The sequence below is a fragment of the Hemiscyllium ocellatum genome, chromosome 2 (genome assembly GCF_020745735.1).
Source record: "Hemiscyllium ocellatum isolate sHemOce1 chromosome 2, sHemOce1.pat.X.cur, whole genome shotgun sequence".
Lineage (NCBI taxonomy): Eukaryota > Metazoa > Chordata > Chondrichthyes > Orectolobiformes > Hemiscylliidae > Hemiscyllium > Hemiscyllium ocellatum.
Genome location: NC_083402.1, coordinates 43,333,773 through 43,352,770, shown reverse-complemented (window position 1 = coordinate 43,352,770; position 18,998 = coordinate 43,333,773). Strand labels below are relative to the sequence as shown.

At 40.8% G+C, this 18,998-nt stretch overlaps 1 protein-coding gene across 1 annotated transcript in view; it reads right to left on the bottom strand.

Moving 5' to 3' along the window:
* msh3 (mutS homolog 3 (E. coli)) overlaps positions 1–18,998 on the bottom strand; it is a 274,896-nt gene that overhangs the window by 151,863 nt on the left and 104,035 nt on the right. The window contains exons 14-16 of the mRNA XM_060843997.1: positions 15,142–15,329; positions 11,721–11,889; positions 7,411–7,475 (exon numbers count right to left, since the gene is read on the bottom strand). Coding sequence (XP_060699980.1) covers positions 7,411–7,475; positions 11,721–11,889; positions 15,142–15,329 — 422 coding nt within the window. The remainder of the gene's footprint in view (positions 1–7,410; positions 7,476–11,720; positions 11,890–15,141; positions 15,330–18,998) is intronic.

The following is an 18,998-nucleotide window of genomic DNA, read 5'->3' as shown; positions in this document are numbered from 1 at the left end:
CATAAGTACTTTTTATTTAACCTTCCCATGTTTTTGCCATATTGCACACCACTACAAGCTTGGCCCCGCAGAATTGTCGTCCAATGACTTCCAAGTAGTTTTAAACATTTAATTCCATCGCAATTTGTTGCTTACGTAACTAGTTCATGCAGTTTCCATTCATGTCCACAAAGGAATGCAAAATTAATCATAGTTCATGTGGATGTTCTGGTAATTAAATTAATTACATGTTCTGTGTGACAGACTTTACCAGTTTAAGTAGAGGTGCTCAAATGGTAGAGGCAAAGCCTATTGTCAAGAGCATTTAAAAACATTGAAACTGGTTGAAATTTTTTTTGAAACTCAGCACCTTCAGGTTTGACAGGTCAAGATAACTATTTTCCCTGACTTTCATCCATGCTCTTTTCCTTATATTCTCAGCTGTTTTTTTAAATCAAAGAGTGGGTTTATTGGACTATTATGTGCAAGTTAACTTATGACAGTCAGTCAGTTGGGTGTGGCTACACTTGCCCAGTACCTGGATGGATCATAGCCATAGAATCACTTGGAATGACTTCTCTTCTCCCTCCCCACCCTCTGGTGTTTCCAGAAAATCTATATTTCTCATCTATATGCTACCCCTTTGCAAAGTCATCCAAAATCATGTCAGTCATCACCACAAACTCACCACCCCCTCCCTGAATTCATTCACTGTTGGGAAACGTTCTAAGTAATTGCCCAAAATTCATTCCCGGCTGAGCAGATATTTCCCCTCAATGTGCTGACTTCTGACCAAAGCTATGAACAGGCTTTTGGCTATTTACCCTAATGGCATCTTCTGCACCGCAGTGTCAAATTATAAAGTTTATATCAAGTGCCTTGGGATGTTTTATTATATTAAATGTGCTATAGAGTCATAGAATTCCTACAGTGCGGAAGCAGGCCATTCAGCCCATTGAGTCCATACCGAGCCACTGAAAAGCATCCCACCCAGACCCACTCGCCTCCCATATCTCTGTAACCCTGAATTTCCCATGGTGAATCCACCTAGCCTGAACTTGCCTGAAGACTATGGGTAATTTAACTTGGCCAATCCCCACCAAACCTTCAGGTCTTTGGACTGTGGGAGGTAACCCACGCAAACACGGGGAGAATGTGTAAATTCAACCCAAGGCTGGAATTGAACCTGGGTCCCTGGTGCAGTCAGGCAGCAGTGCTAACCACTGAGCAACTGTATATAATACTATACTTGTGTAATTATAAGTTGTTTTCTTTGAAGATTTATTTCACAAACTCCCCTTCAAATGTTACTCCATCACATCAAACAATAAAAGAAATGGTGACAAGTGGACTTCTTGCATCTGTTGGACTGTAACCCGGTGTCGTGTGATTTCTGAGTTTGTCCACCATTGTCCAACACCGGCACCTCCACATCATGTTGACATGATGTACAGTAACAATTCAGCAGCACCTGCCAAGCCACTTACTATTTGAATTCACTTTTGGATTTCTTGATGACTTCCTTATGCTGATGTGATCTAGATGTACTTGTTCAATGTTAGGAAACATTTGTTCTGTATCTACTCCAGCAACTTTCAGCACAAAATAAAGACTTTTACATAAACATGTCACTCTGGAAAACTGCCAAACCTTTGGAACTTTTCTACAATCTAAGGATTATCAGAAGATTGTGATAATCCAGTGCATTCACTATCTCTGCAGCTACTTCCTTTAGAAAATAGGGACACAAGAACTGGGTGGAGAAGCAGGCACTTCAGCCCCTGGAATCTTCTCCACCACTTAAAACAATCATGGCTGAGCCCATCTCAGCCTCAACTGCACTTCCCTGCCCACTGTCCATAGCCCTTCAACCCATTACTAACTAAAAATCTGTCTATCTTCTCAAGTGTACTCAATGTCAAAACATCCACCATACTCTGGGATAGTGGTGCCACAAATACTTTGAGAGAAAATATTTCTCCTCAGCTGTTACCCCTTATCCTAAAATTATGACTTCCAATTCTTAATATCCTAGAATATCCTTTAATACCCTAAGATGTTTAGGGTGTAGGTTTGCTCGCTGAGCTGTAGGTTTGATATCCAGACGTTTCATTACCTGGCTAGGTAACATCATCAGTGGCGGCCTCCAAGTGAAGCAAAGCTGTTGTCTCCTGCTTTCTATTTATATATTTGTCCTGGGTGGGGTTCCTGGGGTTTGTGGTGATGTCATTTCCTGTTCATTTTCTGAGGGGTTGATAGATGGTATCTAGATCTGTGTGTTTGTTTATGGCATTGGGGTTGGAGTGCCGGGCCTCTAGGAATTCTCTGGCATGTCTTTGCTTAGCCTGTCCCAGGGTAGATGTGTTGTCCCAGTCGAATTGGTGGATTTTTTTTCAAGAGGCCTGGCACTCCAATCACAACACCATAAACAAACACATAGGTCTAGATACCATCTAATCAACCCCTCAGAAAATGAACAGGAAATGACATCACCACAAACCCCAGGAACCCAAACCAGGACAAACATATAAATAGAAAGCAGGAAACAACAGCTTCGCTTCATTTGGAGGTCGCCACTGATGATGTTACCTAACCAGGTAATGAAACGTCTGGATATCAAACCTACAGCTCAGCGAGCAAACCTACACCCTAAACCTCAACCTGAGCTACAAACCTTCATAAACCTTGTAAAAACCCCAAGATGTATTCCATCAGATCTTTAGCCCTATTAGTTTCCCTTGCACGTTTTTCTCCAGTGATAGTTATTGTATTTTTTATTTACTCTCCTCCTTCTGCCCCTTGAATATTTAGTGATTTTGTGATGCTATCAGTGTCTTCTACTGTAAAAACTAATGCAAAGTATTTATTCAACTCCTGTGCCATTTCCTGGGTCTTCAAACTTTCTATTATCCAGCCTAATTCCTGAAGGGGCCTATGCTCATTTTGAATTCTCGCTTCCTTTTAAAATACTTAAAGCAGCGCTTAAGGTTACTTGCAACTTCATTGTCAAAGTTATCTTCTCCGCCTTTAGTACTGACTTGGTCATCTTTTGTTAATTTTAAAAACCTTCCCAATCCTCTGGTTTATCATCAAACATTACATATTTTCTTTCAACCTGATGCTGTCTTTAATTTCCCTGGTTAACCACAGCTGATCCATCATCTTCACTGGATTATGTCTGCTGTGAGCCAGGATCTGTTTTCTAAATGTCTGCTATTGTTCCTCATCCACTTTTGCTGCTAAAACTCTTCCCCAGTCTACTCCAGTTAGCTCATTCCTTTGTAATTACTATTACGTAAATGACAGGAATAATTCTAATTTCCACACCTTGTGCATGAAAAGATGCTTCTTCATTTAATTTTTAATCTAAAGTATTTTCCCATTAATGTTGAAAGGAGTCTAATGACAACTCCATTCTAGATCAGATGTTCTCCAATATATTTATCTGGTTTATCTAACAAATAGCTTGAGGAGACTCCCTGTCAGGTTTCTTCATAATTCTTCCTTAAATTTATAATTTTTGGCAGTTAGGAGCAGACAAAATACTTAATTGAAGTTTGTAGTTACACTTGCCCTTCTCCTCCTACCCCTAAATATTGCAACATATCCCTTTTCTGTAGCTTTTACCATGCTTTGATTGCACCAAATCCTTTAATGTGACGTATCAAAATTGACCAGTTGAAGGGCAAAATATATGATTCTGGCATTTCCTAGGCCTTTATGCCCTTTATAACCAAGTCACAAACCAATTACAGCAATATTGAAAGTTGCAGAAATTTAAATGCCAGTTACAAACATGGCCACAATAAGCACAAGTCTCAGTGAACTTTTCTGTACATCTATCAACCTCTTCACCCTCATGAATTTTCGTCTACAAAAAACGAATTCCACCTCCAAATTAAGTTCAATTCATTGCAACTGCATATACTTCTGGTGTTTAAATGCATTTGTACCTCCTCTGGACCTTCTATTTCCTTCAATAGACTTTTATGAACAAGCTTCTCCAAAGTTGCTGAATCTCATAAATTATTAATTACATGAATTGAAAAGTTATTTTTCATACTTAAGAAACATATCATTTAGGTTTGGTACTTTCCTTGAGCCCTGACTTTACCCTTTTTAAAGTTCAAATGCATTTGCGACCATACTTAGACATAACTTCATATCCTCAAATAGGCCCAACAATAGGCTCTTTTGCAAATCTGACCTCCAGGTTGTGTCTAAGGAGGGAGCTCTGGGCTTGAAGCAGGAAAGAAATAGACCTTAGAACATAAAATGCTGCCTGATTTGAACATTCTTTCAAACAAACTGCCAAAATGTTGCTTGAAGTATTTCAGTACCACATAACATGATTACCATGGTAACAATGAACCAGAAGTAAAAGGCTTAGAGGCTATCTTCCTTTTCTTAAAAGTCAACTGCTACCTTTTCTGATGCCGTCTTCGAAATGGCTACATCAAAAGTCAAAATTAGAATTTGTATCATGCTAGTTTGGCCCAGCTGATTTTGGACTCTCTATTGACTTGAGCACATCACACCAGCACAATAGTGTCATACTAAAGGAGTTCCAGGACTTTTCAAATTAGATATTAAACCAGGTATGGCAACTTAGTATAACTGATCTGATGAGAGTATTTGAAGAGGAGCAGAGAGCTCTGCTGTTTCCTAACTAATATTCATTTCCTCAACTATCAAAAACAGGTCATCACTCATTCATTTACTATTTGTGTTTTACTTGCTGTATGCAAAGTGACTGTGGCATTTGTCTATATAAATTATCACATAACCAAGGTATCCCATTATTGTATAGTGCTTTGAGATGTAATGAATGGTTAATTATATACTACATAAATCCACATTCTTGTTTGTACAAGTTCTAGCCTGTAATTATTGTCAATATTCCATGATTTGGAGATGCTGGTGTTGGACTGAGATGTACAAAGTTAAAATCACACAACACCAGGTTATAGTCCAACAGGTTTAATTTGAAGCACTAGCTTTCGGAGCGCTGCTCCTTCATCAGGTGGTTGTTGAAGGACACAATTGTAAAACACAGAATTTATAGCAAAAGTTTACAGTGTGATGTGACTGAAATTGTACATTGAAAAATATCTTGATTGTTTGTTGAGTCTGTCATCTGTTCGAATACCACGATAGTTTCACTTCTTTCATATGAAAATCACAAAACTTTTTTTTAAAAAGTTACATTCTCAGGTTAACTGTACCAATTGGTGTTAGCCAGATAATGTTGAAGGTGTTAGCCTCTGTGTTCTCCGTCTGTGCCATAATGTTTAGACCGATTCTAATCTAAAAAGTGAGTTAAGAGTCAGAGTCTCACAATGACGGCATCGCAGCAACACCCTCAGTACTCAACACCAACAAATGCCAATCTCCAAACACCGTCCTACAACCCATCCGCTTTATCCTCGATCACAACCTCTTCACTTTTGACAATCAGTTCTTCATCCAGACTCATGGAACAGCCATGGAGACCAAATTTGCCCCCCAATATGCCAACATCTTCACAGGTTCGAACACGACTTCTTCTCTGCAGAGGACCTCCAACCAACACTGTACACCAGGTACATTGACGACATTTTCTTCCTCTGGACCCATGACAAGGATAAAACTACACAGTGATATCAACAAGGTTCATCCTACTATCAAACTCACCATGGACTACTCTCGACTATCTGTCTCATTCTTGGACATGCATCTCCATCAAGAATGGACACCTCAGCACCACGTTCTACTGCAAACCCACAGTTAACCTCACAATGCTACACATCTGCAGCATACACTCAAAATATATTAAACCAGCCTTCCCCTATGGTCAAGCCCTACGCATACACCGGATCTGTTCAGATGAGGAAGAACGTGATGGCACCTGGAAGTACTCAGGGATGCCCTCACAAGAACGGGGTACAATGCTCAACTCATCGACCACCAATTCCGACGTGCCACATGAAGGAACCGTAATGATCTCCTCAGGAGACAGACGCGTGCTGCAACTGACAGGGTACACTTTGTTGTTCAGTACTTCCCAGGAACTGAAAAGCTACGCCATGTTCTTCGTGACCTGCAACACATTATCCATGAGGATGAGCACCTCCCCAAGGCCTTCCCCAGAACTCCAGTGCTTGCCTTTAAACAACCGGCAAACCTCAAACAGATCATTGTTCGTAGCAAACTGCCCGGCTTTCAGGACAACTCCATACAACCCTGTCATGGTAGGCGCTGCAAGACGTGTCAGAGTGTGGACATGGATACCACCATTACACGTGAGGACACCTCCCACCACGTACGTGGCAGGTACTCATGTGACTCAGCCAACATTGTCTATCTTATACGTTGGAGGCAAGGATGCCCTGAGGCATGGTACATTGGGGAAACCGAGCATAGGCTATGGCAACGGATGAATGGGCACCATACAACAGACAGGAGTGTTATCTCCCAGTTGGGGAACATTTCAGTGGTTCAGGACATTCGACCTCAGACCTTCAGGTGACCATCCTCCAAGGCGGACTTCGGGACAGGTAGCAGCGAAAAGTGGCCAAGCAGAGGTTGATAGCTAAGTTCCGTATACACAGGGAGGGCCTCTACTGGGACCTTGGGTTCATGTCACACTACAGGTGTCCACCATTGCATTATACACACACATACATACATGGACACACGTATGTACACAAACACACACACATGCATCCTCTCACAGACTTAGATCACTCTACACTCACACACACATATACACTCTCTCTCACAGACATTCACAACCGCCCACCCCAGACACACAGTCACACATGCACCCCCTCACAGACTTAGACACTCTACATTCACATATACACTCTCTCTCTCTCTCTCTCACACTCACAAACCCCCACCCTGGACAGACAGACACACACACGCACACATATACATTTGTGGGGTGAATTTGTACTTGCAGAGATATATTGTACTTTGCTCAAAAACTGCATGAATTCATGTAAGGCTCTGTTAACTCATTTTTTAGATTAGAATCAGTCTAAACATTATGGCACAGACAGAGAACACAGGGGGGCTAACACCTTCAACATTATCTGGCTAACACCAATTGGTACAGTTAACCTGAGAATGTAACATTTAAAATAAGGTTTTGTGATTTACATATGAAGGAAGTGAAACTATCATGGTATTCGAACAGATGAAAGACTCAACAAACAATCAAGGCATTTTTCAATGTATAATTTCAGTTACATCACACTGTAAACTTTTGCTATAAATTCTGTGCCTTACAATTGTGTCCTCCACAACTACCTGATGAAGGAGCGGCGCTCCAAAAGCTAGTGCTTCCAATTAAACCTGTTGGACTATAACCTGATGTTGTGTAAATCAATATTCTAGGTTTTTAAGTAACCTATATGAGCCAAAATTTCAAATTTCATTCATACATACCTTGAAATTTGTGTCCAGTCAGATGGAACGATGGACAGCAGAGAGCTTTTGACTTCTATCAGAAACTGGAAGAAAAAAAAAGAGTAATAAGAACTTTTTTAAACAAGTAACTAAAATGCACTATTGCATAACAATATGACAACGTATCCTTTCCAACTGTCACCGTACTTTAGTCAGATTCAGATGGGCTCTATATCACAGATGGTGCTGCATTTACAATGTTGTAATGTTCTCAGAATAGAACCATTTTCATTAGGTATATCTTCAATCCTCCTTTCAGAAGAGAGATCCATGCATGTAGGTACACACACGTGCATACACCCTTTTTTAAACATTCAAATTGATTTGTACAGAAAATATCAACAACAGCAATCAAATTTATTTAACTGTAGCTGCATGTTTCTTTGAAATAGGGAATAATGAGAGATGCAGAACAATAAGGCAGTGAAAATTAATCATGATTCAAAGAGTAAAGCTATTTTAGATTGTTTCTTGCTCTTCTCCATTACTAATCAAAACCCAATATTGCAAAGATCCCTTTTACACGTGTTCTCCCACAAACATTTGCTCCAATTTGCACAGTTCAAACTGCAGCACCAGATCCAATAGTATGTGGTGAAAAAGGCTCAATTTCTGGTGAAAAGGGAAGTGGTTTTGACCACACAGTGTCCAAGATGTATTGGACCAAACTTTCCAGTAATTTGCAAATGCAGCCTTGATATCAAGGGCTGTCACTCTCACCTCACCTCTAGAGAACCTGGACAATTCTACACAATGTCAGGGAGACGCTAGTGTTGGCTAAGGCTGCTGCATGTTCTGACGCACAGTTGCTGAAATATTGTCAGGGCTCACATCATTTCAGTATCTAATGCCTTCAGCTATCTTGATTCACATGGAGTGTATCAAATTGGCTGAAGGCTGGCATCTTGGCTGCTGAGGATCTTGGGAGGAGATGGTGATGGTTCATCCACTCAGCTCTTCCTGCTGCAGATGGGAGCAAATGCTGGCACCACCACCCCCCCAACCCCTGTCATTGTGGATGGGGATAATTGTGGAGCCAAACTCCCTAGTGAACAGTTTAATTGTCGACCGCTATTCATGGCTAGAAGTGGTGAGATTGCAGTGCTTAGATCCCATCAGGTGGAGGATCACTTGACCCTGTGTATAGCATCCTGCCTTCACTGATTGGCGTGCAAGTTGTCCAGTCATGAAGCTTCACCAGGTGAACATCTCATTTTTAAGAATGAGTGGTGGTCTTCCTGGTATGCTCTCCTGCACTCAAATGAGCCAGGGTTGATCTCCCAGCTTGGTGGTAAAAACAGAGTGTGGGATATGACTATCAATAAAGGTTACAGATTGTTGTTGAATACAATTGTTCATAGCGTTTCTTAGACTGATCACTACTAACATTGTATGACCACCTTCTGACTCCTTCATGCAACTTTTTCACATTTTAGAAGTTTGTTCTCATCCCATGCCTACTTTGTTTAAACCTAAATCAACCAAACTCAATAGCGTGTACACATTCGACAATATCTGACTGAAGCTGATCAGCAAGCTTCTCTTAATCTAAAAAGATGGTTCATGATCACACAGTCACTTTGAGCTTTTATTATTGAACGTTGTGACAGAGGATTAAAGTGAATACTTTAAAGAATACATTGCATATGGTTCCTAGGTACAAGTGGGAAACATACACAAATGAACAGAACTCACAATACATTCCATTCAGATCATCAAGTATTGTTGGTGCTCAGGTGAACGACCAGCCAATGGGATCTGGGAGGGGATGGTGCAGACCGGTCATTGAAGAGTGAGATTTTTCCCGTTTCACCACAAATGTTGCGGAAAATTAACTAGTAGTATGGGCTGTGTTAGCACACTGCTAACCTAAGAATGTTGTTGAACACTCTTGGAATTGAGTTAAGATATAAATGTCCCTAGAGAAAGTGAATGTAGCATATGATATTAACTGTGAATTTCTCAATAATTTGGCTTTGCAAATTATTTAAAAGGTGGTGCCATTGATAAAGTCACCACGTCACACAGACTGCAGCAGTTCGAGATGATGCCCCCCAGTCATTAACTTGTCAAGAACAACTTTCCTATTTTTCCATGGGATGTGGGTGTCACTGGCAAGACCAGCATTTATTGACAAGCCCAAACTAACCCTGAACTGAGTGCATTGTTCAGCATTTCAGAGTGAACCACATTGCTGTTGGTTTGAGTACATATTGGCAGACAGGAAGAAGATGGCAGATATCTTTCCCTAAAGGACATCAGTGATTCAGATGGTTTTTACAACAATCCAGTTCCTTTAGATTATTTCCATCACTAGATTTTTAAATTTGTTGGTACTTAGTTTCACAGGCATCATTCTCTCAGGGATTTTAAGAACCTTCTCCTTAAGTTACAAAAGACTGAAAAACCTCATGGAAATTCTCCCCCTCAGTTTAGATTCATATTCACATTATCCCTTTGTAAAATGGGCAAAAGAACACAGGATAAGATTAAATCTACAATTTCACAACCACAAAAAACATCCCTTGGGGGAAATTACCTTCTCAGTCAATTAGCTTTTAAGAAGTGTACCAGTTATGAATGTGCTAAATAGTCACACTATCATCACTGCCTATAACAACAAAAAAGCTTTTTTCCTTTAAAAATATACTTTGATTTGGTTTGCAAACCCCTATTGTCCAATTACACTGCAACAAACAATGACCACTCTAATTTTTCTGAAAATGGCTGGTACGTTAATATTTATACCATGCAAAACTTAGTTCTCTAGTACAGCAATATTTCCAACTATACCTTAAATAAATCCAGTACGTTTACCTCCATTTGATACATTCTGCAACACTGACATTAGAGTCTCAGAGGTATACAGCACGGAAACAGACCCTTCGGCCCAACTCATCCATGCTGACCAGGTTTCCTAAACTGAACTAGTCTCATTTGCCTGCATTTGGTCTATATCCCTCTAAACTGTTCCTATTCATGCACCTGTAAAAATGTCTTTTAAAGGTTATAATTGTACCCACCTCTATCACTTCCTTCTTCACCACTGTCAATATTTCGAGTCATCCACTGTTTCCTGCAACTGTCAGCCTTACCTTTCACAGTAACAAGAACATGCTGGCCCTGAATTCTCATTATCTAGTTTTTGAAAGCTTCCCACCGGCCAGATGTCCCTTTACCTGCAAACAGCCTTCCTAATCAACCTTTGATAGTTCCCATCCAATATCGTCAAAATTGACCTTTCCCCAATTTTGAACTTTAACTTTTAGGTAGTGTCTATCCTTTTCCACAGCTAGTTTAAAACTAATAGAATTATGATCACTGGCCCCAAAGTGATCCCCCATTGACACCTCACTCAGTCACTTGCCCTGCCTTATTTCCTGACAGGTGGTCTCGTTTTGCCCCTTCTCTAGGGGCCATCTACATATTGACTATATTGCTTAAGTTGTGCATTCTTTGAAGCAACATTCATGTTCTGTGTTCATGTGACACACTTGTTTTTTTTTATTTTACTCCTTAGATTTTAAATAGCTCTCTGCATACAGTTATAAAAGGGTGTTTTTTGAAAGGAACAAAACCTAAACAGATCTGTTGTCAGATGAATAATTCAAAAGTCATTTTGAAGTTAGTTTTAATTGATCAGCATTATAACTTTCAGCATGTTAATTGTTTTCAGCATTTTCTACAAAATAATAAACAGAACAAATTCACAGAAATACATTTCAGTAAAACTCTTTTCCTATCAGTAATTCCTTTCCACGTTACCATCACAGAGAGCAGGGATTGGTAATGTGAGCACTAACAGTGAATTGACTGTCTCAACTAGTAGTAGTACTAGACAGAAAATCCCAAGGTAAAATGTCTGGCCTTCATCAAAATGTACTCCTGCCATAGTATGTAAAATACATCACAACATTACTGCAGTAGCATTCAGAGGTCCTGCTAACCTGGATTGTTTGGAACATAATGATTTTTTTTTGCCAAGTCCCTGCAAACTCAAAAGATCAAACGACACTTTAGACTAGACAGGGCAAGATGACAGCCAGAGGTTTCTGAATTTCTTTGGCCTGGAGATCTAAATGATGTTAGCAAGGTTACGATGAGGGACCATCCTTGGTTATCATGAGATGATGATTGTGGGCATTTTCTTGAAATTGTGTCACCAGTCTAAAATTGGACATAAACAGGCTGCAGCAGTCCTGAGAAACAAAAGGGACTTCAACCTCAGTGGATGCATTTAAAGTAATCAGCAGATTATTCCAGCCTGATTAAAATCGAGCTCGGTTTACCTCTTGCCCCGAAACTGTCACATAATCTAAAGACGGCTTTTTCAGAATCAATCGGATCTCTCTGCGATGATTCTGCAGTCGGGAAAGTACCTCCTGAATCTCCAGCTTTCGCTGCTGGATGATAGGGAAGTCAGTGAGGTCTGTAAAGAGCTGTGTCTTATCACCTATTCTGCAAAAATGACAAGACACAAATCATGAATACATAGTCACTCTTTCAATACCATGGGAAACACACACAAAAAAAATCAAACATTTCAATGTTGTCTAAGACATTGCATTTTAATTGTTTTTGGTTACCGTAAGTTTACCATTGTTTGAGTTTTAACAAAGGATGCTCAAAGGAATTTATTTTAAAATTAATTTTTTACTTATTTCTGACTAGGATTAATCTAATTTTAAGTTTTCATTGTAATTACACGGTTTCTTTTTAAGTAGTGCCTTAGCTGGCTGTCTGCCAGTTCAAAGTTATTAGAGGCTAAATGCAGTGAAGAGATTAATATTTTTGGCCATATGTTGTTATGGAAACTAAGCCAGGATTATTTTGGAGAAACAATTAGATCTGGAGATTGGATGGGTGGGGAGGAAGAGAAAATAAAGCAAAGCATCATATTTCCACACTACATCCAAAATGGCATTTGGCAAAATACTTGTTTATTTTAAAAGAAAAATGAACTGAAAAGAAACAAAGAATTTCTGCATTAATCGAATGGCTCCATAAGATTCATCTTCACAGCTGCTCTCATCATGACAATCTTCAAGCCTCTAGACCTCAACAGGTTGAGAAATAACCCAATTTAATGCCTACGTTTGCTAACTGAGCAACAGAAGACACAGGAAAGTGATTTGCATTTTCATGTCATTTTAAAATAGAAAAATGCACCTTCACGTATTTCATTAAGCAGGGTAAAGGTAAAGGTGCCCAACCTTTTTGTCTTTTTATAATTCAAACCTTACATACACTGGCAACATCCTAGTAAAACTCTTCTGAACCTTCTCCAGCTTGATAATATCCTTCCTAGAACTGGGTGACCAGAACTGGACACACTACTCCAGAAGAAGCCTCACCAATGTCCTGTACAACCTCAACTTTTTTTTTTAAATAGATAATGGGAATGTTGAAAAATGTGATTTATGAAAAGACACATGAAACATGGGAAGTAGGGAAAGAGAACATTTTGGGGGGGATTTTCAGGAAATAGGACTTGAGGAGAGATGGGAGGGAAATTCACTGAAGAACGAAGAGTGTAGGAGGACGTGTAATAATGTTGATCTTGCTTTATGCACCTCGTGCACAGTGTAAACTGTACATCTCACTTTGTCTAAGCACCCTACAATCTCCATGTATTTGCTTACTATGATGTGCTTGTACTGCTCTCAAGCAAAGCCTTTCACTGTACTTAGGTATGTGACTACAATAAATCAAATCAAGGATGGAGAAATTTTCAAAGGTAAAATGGGACAAGGCTATGAGGATCTTCTCAGTTAAATTAATGGGTGAAACTACACCAACCCCAAAAGATCCTGAGACAGCACCTTCCAAACCCACGAGTACTTTCATCACGAAGGACAAGTGCAGCTGATGCATGAAAACACTATCACCTGCAATTTCCCCTCCAAGTCATTCACCATCCTAACTTGGAAATGTATCACTGTTCCTTCACTGTCAATGTGTCAAAATCCTGGAATTCCAACCACTCCTCCCCCCCCCCACCCTGGCAATGACATTGTGGGTCAACTGAAAGCACATGGACAGCAGCAAGTTGAGGAACAGAGCTCAACACTACCTTCTCAAGAGCTACTAGGGACAGATATCAAAAGCTGGCCAGGCAGCAATGACCACATCCCACAAGTGAGTTTAAAACAAAATGTACTGCAGATCAGGAGGAGGCTCCTACTTCCCAACTTCACCACCACCACCTTCTGAACAGAAATTAGGGATGGCCAATAAATGGCAAATGGTGACCACTTACTACAAACAAAGGAAACTGGATGGAAAGAGAAACTAGTGTAAATTGGTGAGGACAGTGTTGAAGGTCCAAGATAGGATGCAGGCAGAGAAAGGGATTCTACTCTCAGTAGCTAAAAATCACAAAACACCAGGTCATAGTCCAACAGGTTTAATTGGAAGCACACTAGCCTTCGGAACGACGCTCCTTCATCAGGTGATGAAGGAACGTCGCTCCGAAAGATAATGTGCTTCCAATTAAACCTGTTGGACTATAACCTGGTGTTGTGTGATTTTTAACTTTGTACACCCCAGTCCAACACCGGCATCTCCAAATCATGACTACTCTCAATAGCAATAGCAAGAAAACATTCACTTTCCACCATGTGCAACCTAACGTTGGAATAAAACATTTTGGATCAGATCCAGCAAGCGAGAAAAAAGCTTTCTCCACCCTGCACTAACAACATCCTGCGATTGTGAATAAAATATTTACAATTCAATGAAAATGGACTAAGCAAAACAGCATTGACAGTATAGATATAGCAAGCTCCTAAACTACCTAAACAGCAAAAAAAAAGTGGGACCAAGCAGAATTTACGTGTCTAACTTTAAGGTAAAAAATTGATGTAAGGACAAGGAAGGTGTGTGTATTACACAGCCAAATGGGTTGAATGTTCACGTGTAAATCCTTCCACCAGGCACAATAATTGCAGGTGCTAAGAATGGAAGAGGTTCATGGTCAGCTACAATGTGGAAAGAACTTTGGAGCCTGCACCATCACCATCTGTAGTTACAGGCTGCTACACATGCTACCACGACAACCCAGACTCCACATGAACTTTCACACAGCTCCAGAGGATCTCAGTGAATCAAGATTGGGCCCTGACAACCAATTTGTTAAATGCAATGAATTGCTGGCATTTTAGTAATTCCAAAAATAGTTCTCCACATTTCTACAAACCATTTTGGTCCATTTGCCTGGCCAGAAGTGACCCTTCAGCAAATCTGGAGGGTGGGAGATTGAGAATATAAGAAGGGCTAGACCAGGCAGTATACCCCTCTCTGCCATCTAAAAAGGGGGGGGGTCTGTTTTCACCTGCTCTCTGGTGATGAGATAGCCCTGCAAAACTGGTCATAGAGTCATACAGCATGGAACAGGCCCTTCGGCCTAACTCGTCCATACCAATCAGATTTCCTAAACTGAACTGGTGCCACTTGCCTGCATTTGGCCCATATCCCTCTAAACCTTTCCTATCTATGTACCTGTCCAAAAGTCTTTTAAATGTACCCACCTCCACCATTTCCTTTTTTTTGTCATTTTCTATCTAAGGAACCAGTGAAATACGATTTAATTTTCATCACAAAGAATCAAAGTATGAGGAAAAATCCACGTGTCACTAATATAAAAACAGGTCAATTGAACGAGGTTATTAATACTTATCACAAGTAAAGAACCATTCCAGCTGAACTTACTTGGCTGCACTTTCATCCAAAATCTTCACATAGTGATGCACAGGATCCAACAGCTGTGGCAGTTCCAACAAAATATTACGAAGGAGGGATGAGTTTAACTGAGCCTCAACAGCTGGGAGCAGGGCCTGAAAGCCCACCTGCAAACCTGATAAAGTGTGGACCAACTGGTAAAACTCCCACGTGGAGCACTAAAACAAAAAGACATTATTGGTTTAAAAACCCTGAAAGACACAGAATCAGCTGCAATCCCTGTCTTAGACTGCTGCCTTCAGTCACCACCCAAGATCACCCAATTTGCTTTTGCAATGAACAGCTTCACACAAAATGAAAGCCTGCGAGAAATTTAAAAATAAATGCAGACATTGCTCAGTCTTGTAAGAGACTTTCGTTCTGTGTTGTCATCAACTGAAGAAACAAAATGGGAGACGAGTGGCCTGGCCAGAGATAATGTGCAACATCTGATACCAATTAGAAATCACCACACTGGGTACCTATGCATACTGTTCAAAATATTTTCATGTTTAATAAAAAAATATTTTTATGAACACTTGAACTTAAACATACAAAATTGAACTGGGGTGATATCACACTGCGAGCCAGGTATTTAAGTATACCACTCCAGAACCTCTCTAGGTTCTGTGTGAAGGAAAGATTTAACCCAGTTAAAAAAAAAAGTGAGTTAAGATATATCCTAAATTAACAGCCACAAACATGCACACAAATCTATTAAAGAAATCCATATGCTAATAATGTGAAGCAAGAGTTCACCAGCAATGCTTTATAATGAAACCAGAGGAAACATCATCTTTCTTAAGATTACTGTGACACAGTGGCTTGTGAGTGTTGCAGCAGTAAGCAGTATTTTGGTGATGATTATCCACAGTTTGGATAGAATGCAAGAAATGCAGTCCAACTTCCCACAGTGGAAAAGGCTGTCAACTGGGGAATAATTCAGGCAAACTCAATATTTGCATTCACAAACCTAGGTGGAAAAGGTGTAAGGAGGATGCAAAGAGGCTGCAAAGGATTACAGACTGACTAAATAGAATCATACAGATGTAGAGAATGGAATTAGACTCTTTGATCCTACTCATCAATGCCAACCTGAGATCCTAAATTAATCTAGTCCCATTTGCCAATATTTGGCCTAAAGCCCTCTAAACCCTTCCTGTTCTATACCCATCCAGATGCCTTTTAAAATGTTGTAGTTGTACCAGCCTCCACCACTTTCTCTGGAAGCTCATTCCATACACACATCACCTTCTGCATGGATAAGTTAGCCTTTGGGATCCTTTTAAATCTTTCTTCTCTCACCTTAAACCTATGCCCTCTAGGTATGGACTCCCCCACCCTAGGAAAAAGACCATGACTATTCACTTTATCCATGCTCCACATGACTTTATAAACCTCTGTAAGGTCATTCCTCAGTCTCAGAGTCCAGGGAAAATAGCCTCAGCGTATTCAACTTCTCCCTATAGCTCAAACTTTCCAACCCTAACAACATCCTTGTGAATCTTTTCCAAACACTTTCAAGTTTAACAACATCTTTTCTCGAGCAGGGAGACCAGAGGTGAACACATCAGTTCTGAGGAAGGGTCATCCAATCTGAAACTCTGATTTCTCTCCACAGTTGCTGCTAGACCTGCTGAGCTTTGCCAGCAATTTCTGCTTTTGTTTGAGACCAGAAGTGAACACAGTATTCCAAAGTGGCTGACCAAAGTCCTGTACAGCCACAATGTGACCTTCCAACTCCTATGCTCAAAGCACTGACCAATGAATGCAAGCATACCTTACTCTACCGCCCTGCGATTCCACTTTCAAGGAATCAATGGTGCTGCACTCCAAGGTCTCTTTGTTCAACAACACTCCCCAGGACCTTAGCGTTAAGTGTAAGTCCTGATCTCATTTGTTTTAGTCCGAGATAACCTTCTTCACTGTCCACAACACCACCAATTTTGGTGGCATCTGCAAATGTACTACCATTCCTCCTATATCCAAAATTATTTATATAAATTACAAAAAGCAGTGGACCCAGCACCAATCCTTGCAGCATACCGTTGGTCATAGCCTCCAACTTCCTACTTTCAAGCCAATCTTGTATTCAAATGGTTAGTTCTTCCTGTATACCATGCGATCTAGTCTTGTTAACCAGTTCACCATGCGGAACCTTGTCAAATGCCTTACTGAAATCCTTATAGACAACATCCACCGTTCTGCCCTCATCAATTCTCTTCATCACTTCTTCAAAAATGTCAACCATGTTACTAAGACATGATTTCCCACACACAAAGCCATGTTGACTATCCCTATCAGTACTTGCCTTTCCAAATACATGTACATCCTATCCCTCAGACTTTTCTCCAACAACTTGCCCACCACCGATGTTAGACTGACCAGTCTATAGTTCTGTGGCTTTTCCTCACCACCTTTCTTAAATAGTGCACCACATTAGTCACCCTCCAATCTTCAAGCATCTCACCCGTGGCTATTGATGATACAAATATCTCAGCAAGGGTCCCAACAATCACTTCCCATCTTCCCACAACGTTCTACGGTACACCTCATCAGGCCCCAGGGATTTATCCACCCTCATGCGTTTTAAGACATCTGTAATATGGACACTTTGAGATATCACAATTTATTTCCCAACATTGTCTAGCTCCCATATCCTTCACCCCAGTAAATACTGATGCAAAATACTCGTTTAGTATCTCACTCATCTCCTGCAGTTCCACACGTAGGCAGCTTTGCAGATCTTTATGGGGGCTTATTCTCTCCTCAGTCACTCTTTTGCCTTTAATGTATTTGGATTCTCTTTAACCCTACTTGCCAAAGCTATTTCATTCCCCCTTTATGCCCTCCAGATTTCCCTCTGAAGTTTACTCCCATTGCTCTGACACTTCTTTCGGGATTCACTCGATCTAAGCTGTCTAAAACTGATATATGCTTTCTTCTTATTCTTCACCAGAATCTCAATTTCTCTAGTCATCCAGCATTCTCTATACCTACCAGCCTTTCCTTTCACCCGAACAGGAACATACTGTCTCTGAACTCTCGTTATCTCATTTTTGAAGGCTTCCCACTTTCCAGCCAACCCTTTACCTGGAAGTATCCACACCCAATCAACTATTAAAAGTTCTTAGAGGTAAAAACAATGACTGCAGATGCTGGAAACCAGATTCTGGATTAGTGGTGCTGGAAGAGCACAGCAGTTCAGGCAGCATCCAAGGAGCAGTAAAATCGACATTTCGGGCAAAAGCCCTTCATCAGGAATAAAGGCGGGGAGCCTGAAGCGTGGAGAGATAAGCTAGAGGAGGGTGGGGGTGGGGAGAAAGTAGCATAGAGTACAATGGGTGAGTGGGGGAGGGGATGAAGGTGATAAGTCAGGGAGGAGAGGGTGGAATGGATAGGTGGAAAAGGAGATAGGCAGGTAGGACAAGTCCGGACAAGTCATGCAGAAAGTACTGAGCTGGAAGTTTGGAACTAGGGTGAGGTGGGGGAAGGGGAAAATGAGGAAACTGTTGAAGTCCACATTGATGCCCTGGGGTTGAAGTGTTCCAAGGCGGAAGATGAGGCGTTCTTCCTCCAGGCGTCTGGTGGTGAGGGAGCAACGGTGAAGGAGGCCCAGGACCTCCATGTCCTCGGCAGAGTGGGAGGGGGAGTTGAAATGTTGGGCCACAGGGCGGTGTGGTTGATTGGTGCGGGTGTCCCAGAGATGTTCTCTAAAGCGCTCTGCTAGGAGGTGCCCAGTCTCCCCAATGTAGAGGAGAACGCATCGGGAGCAACAGATACAATAAATGATATTAGTGGATGTGCAGGTAAAACTTTGATGGATGTGGAAGGCTCCTTTACAGGTG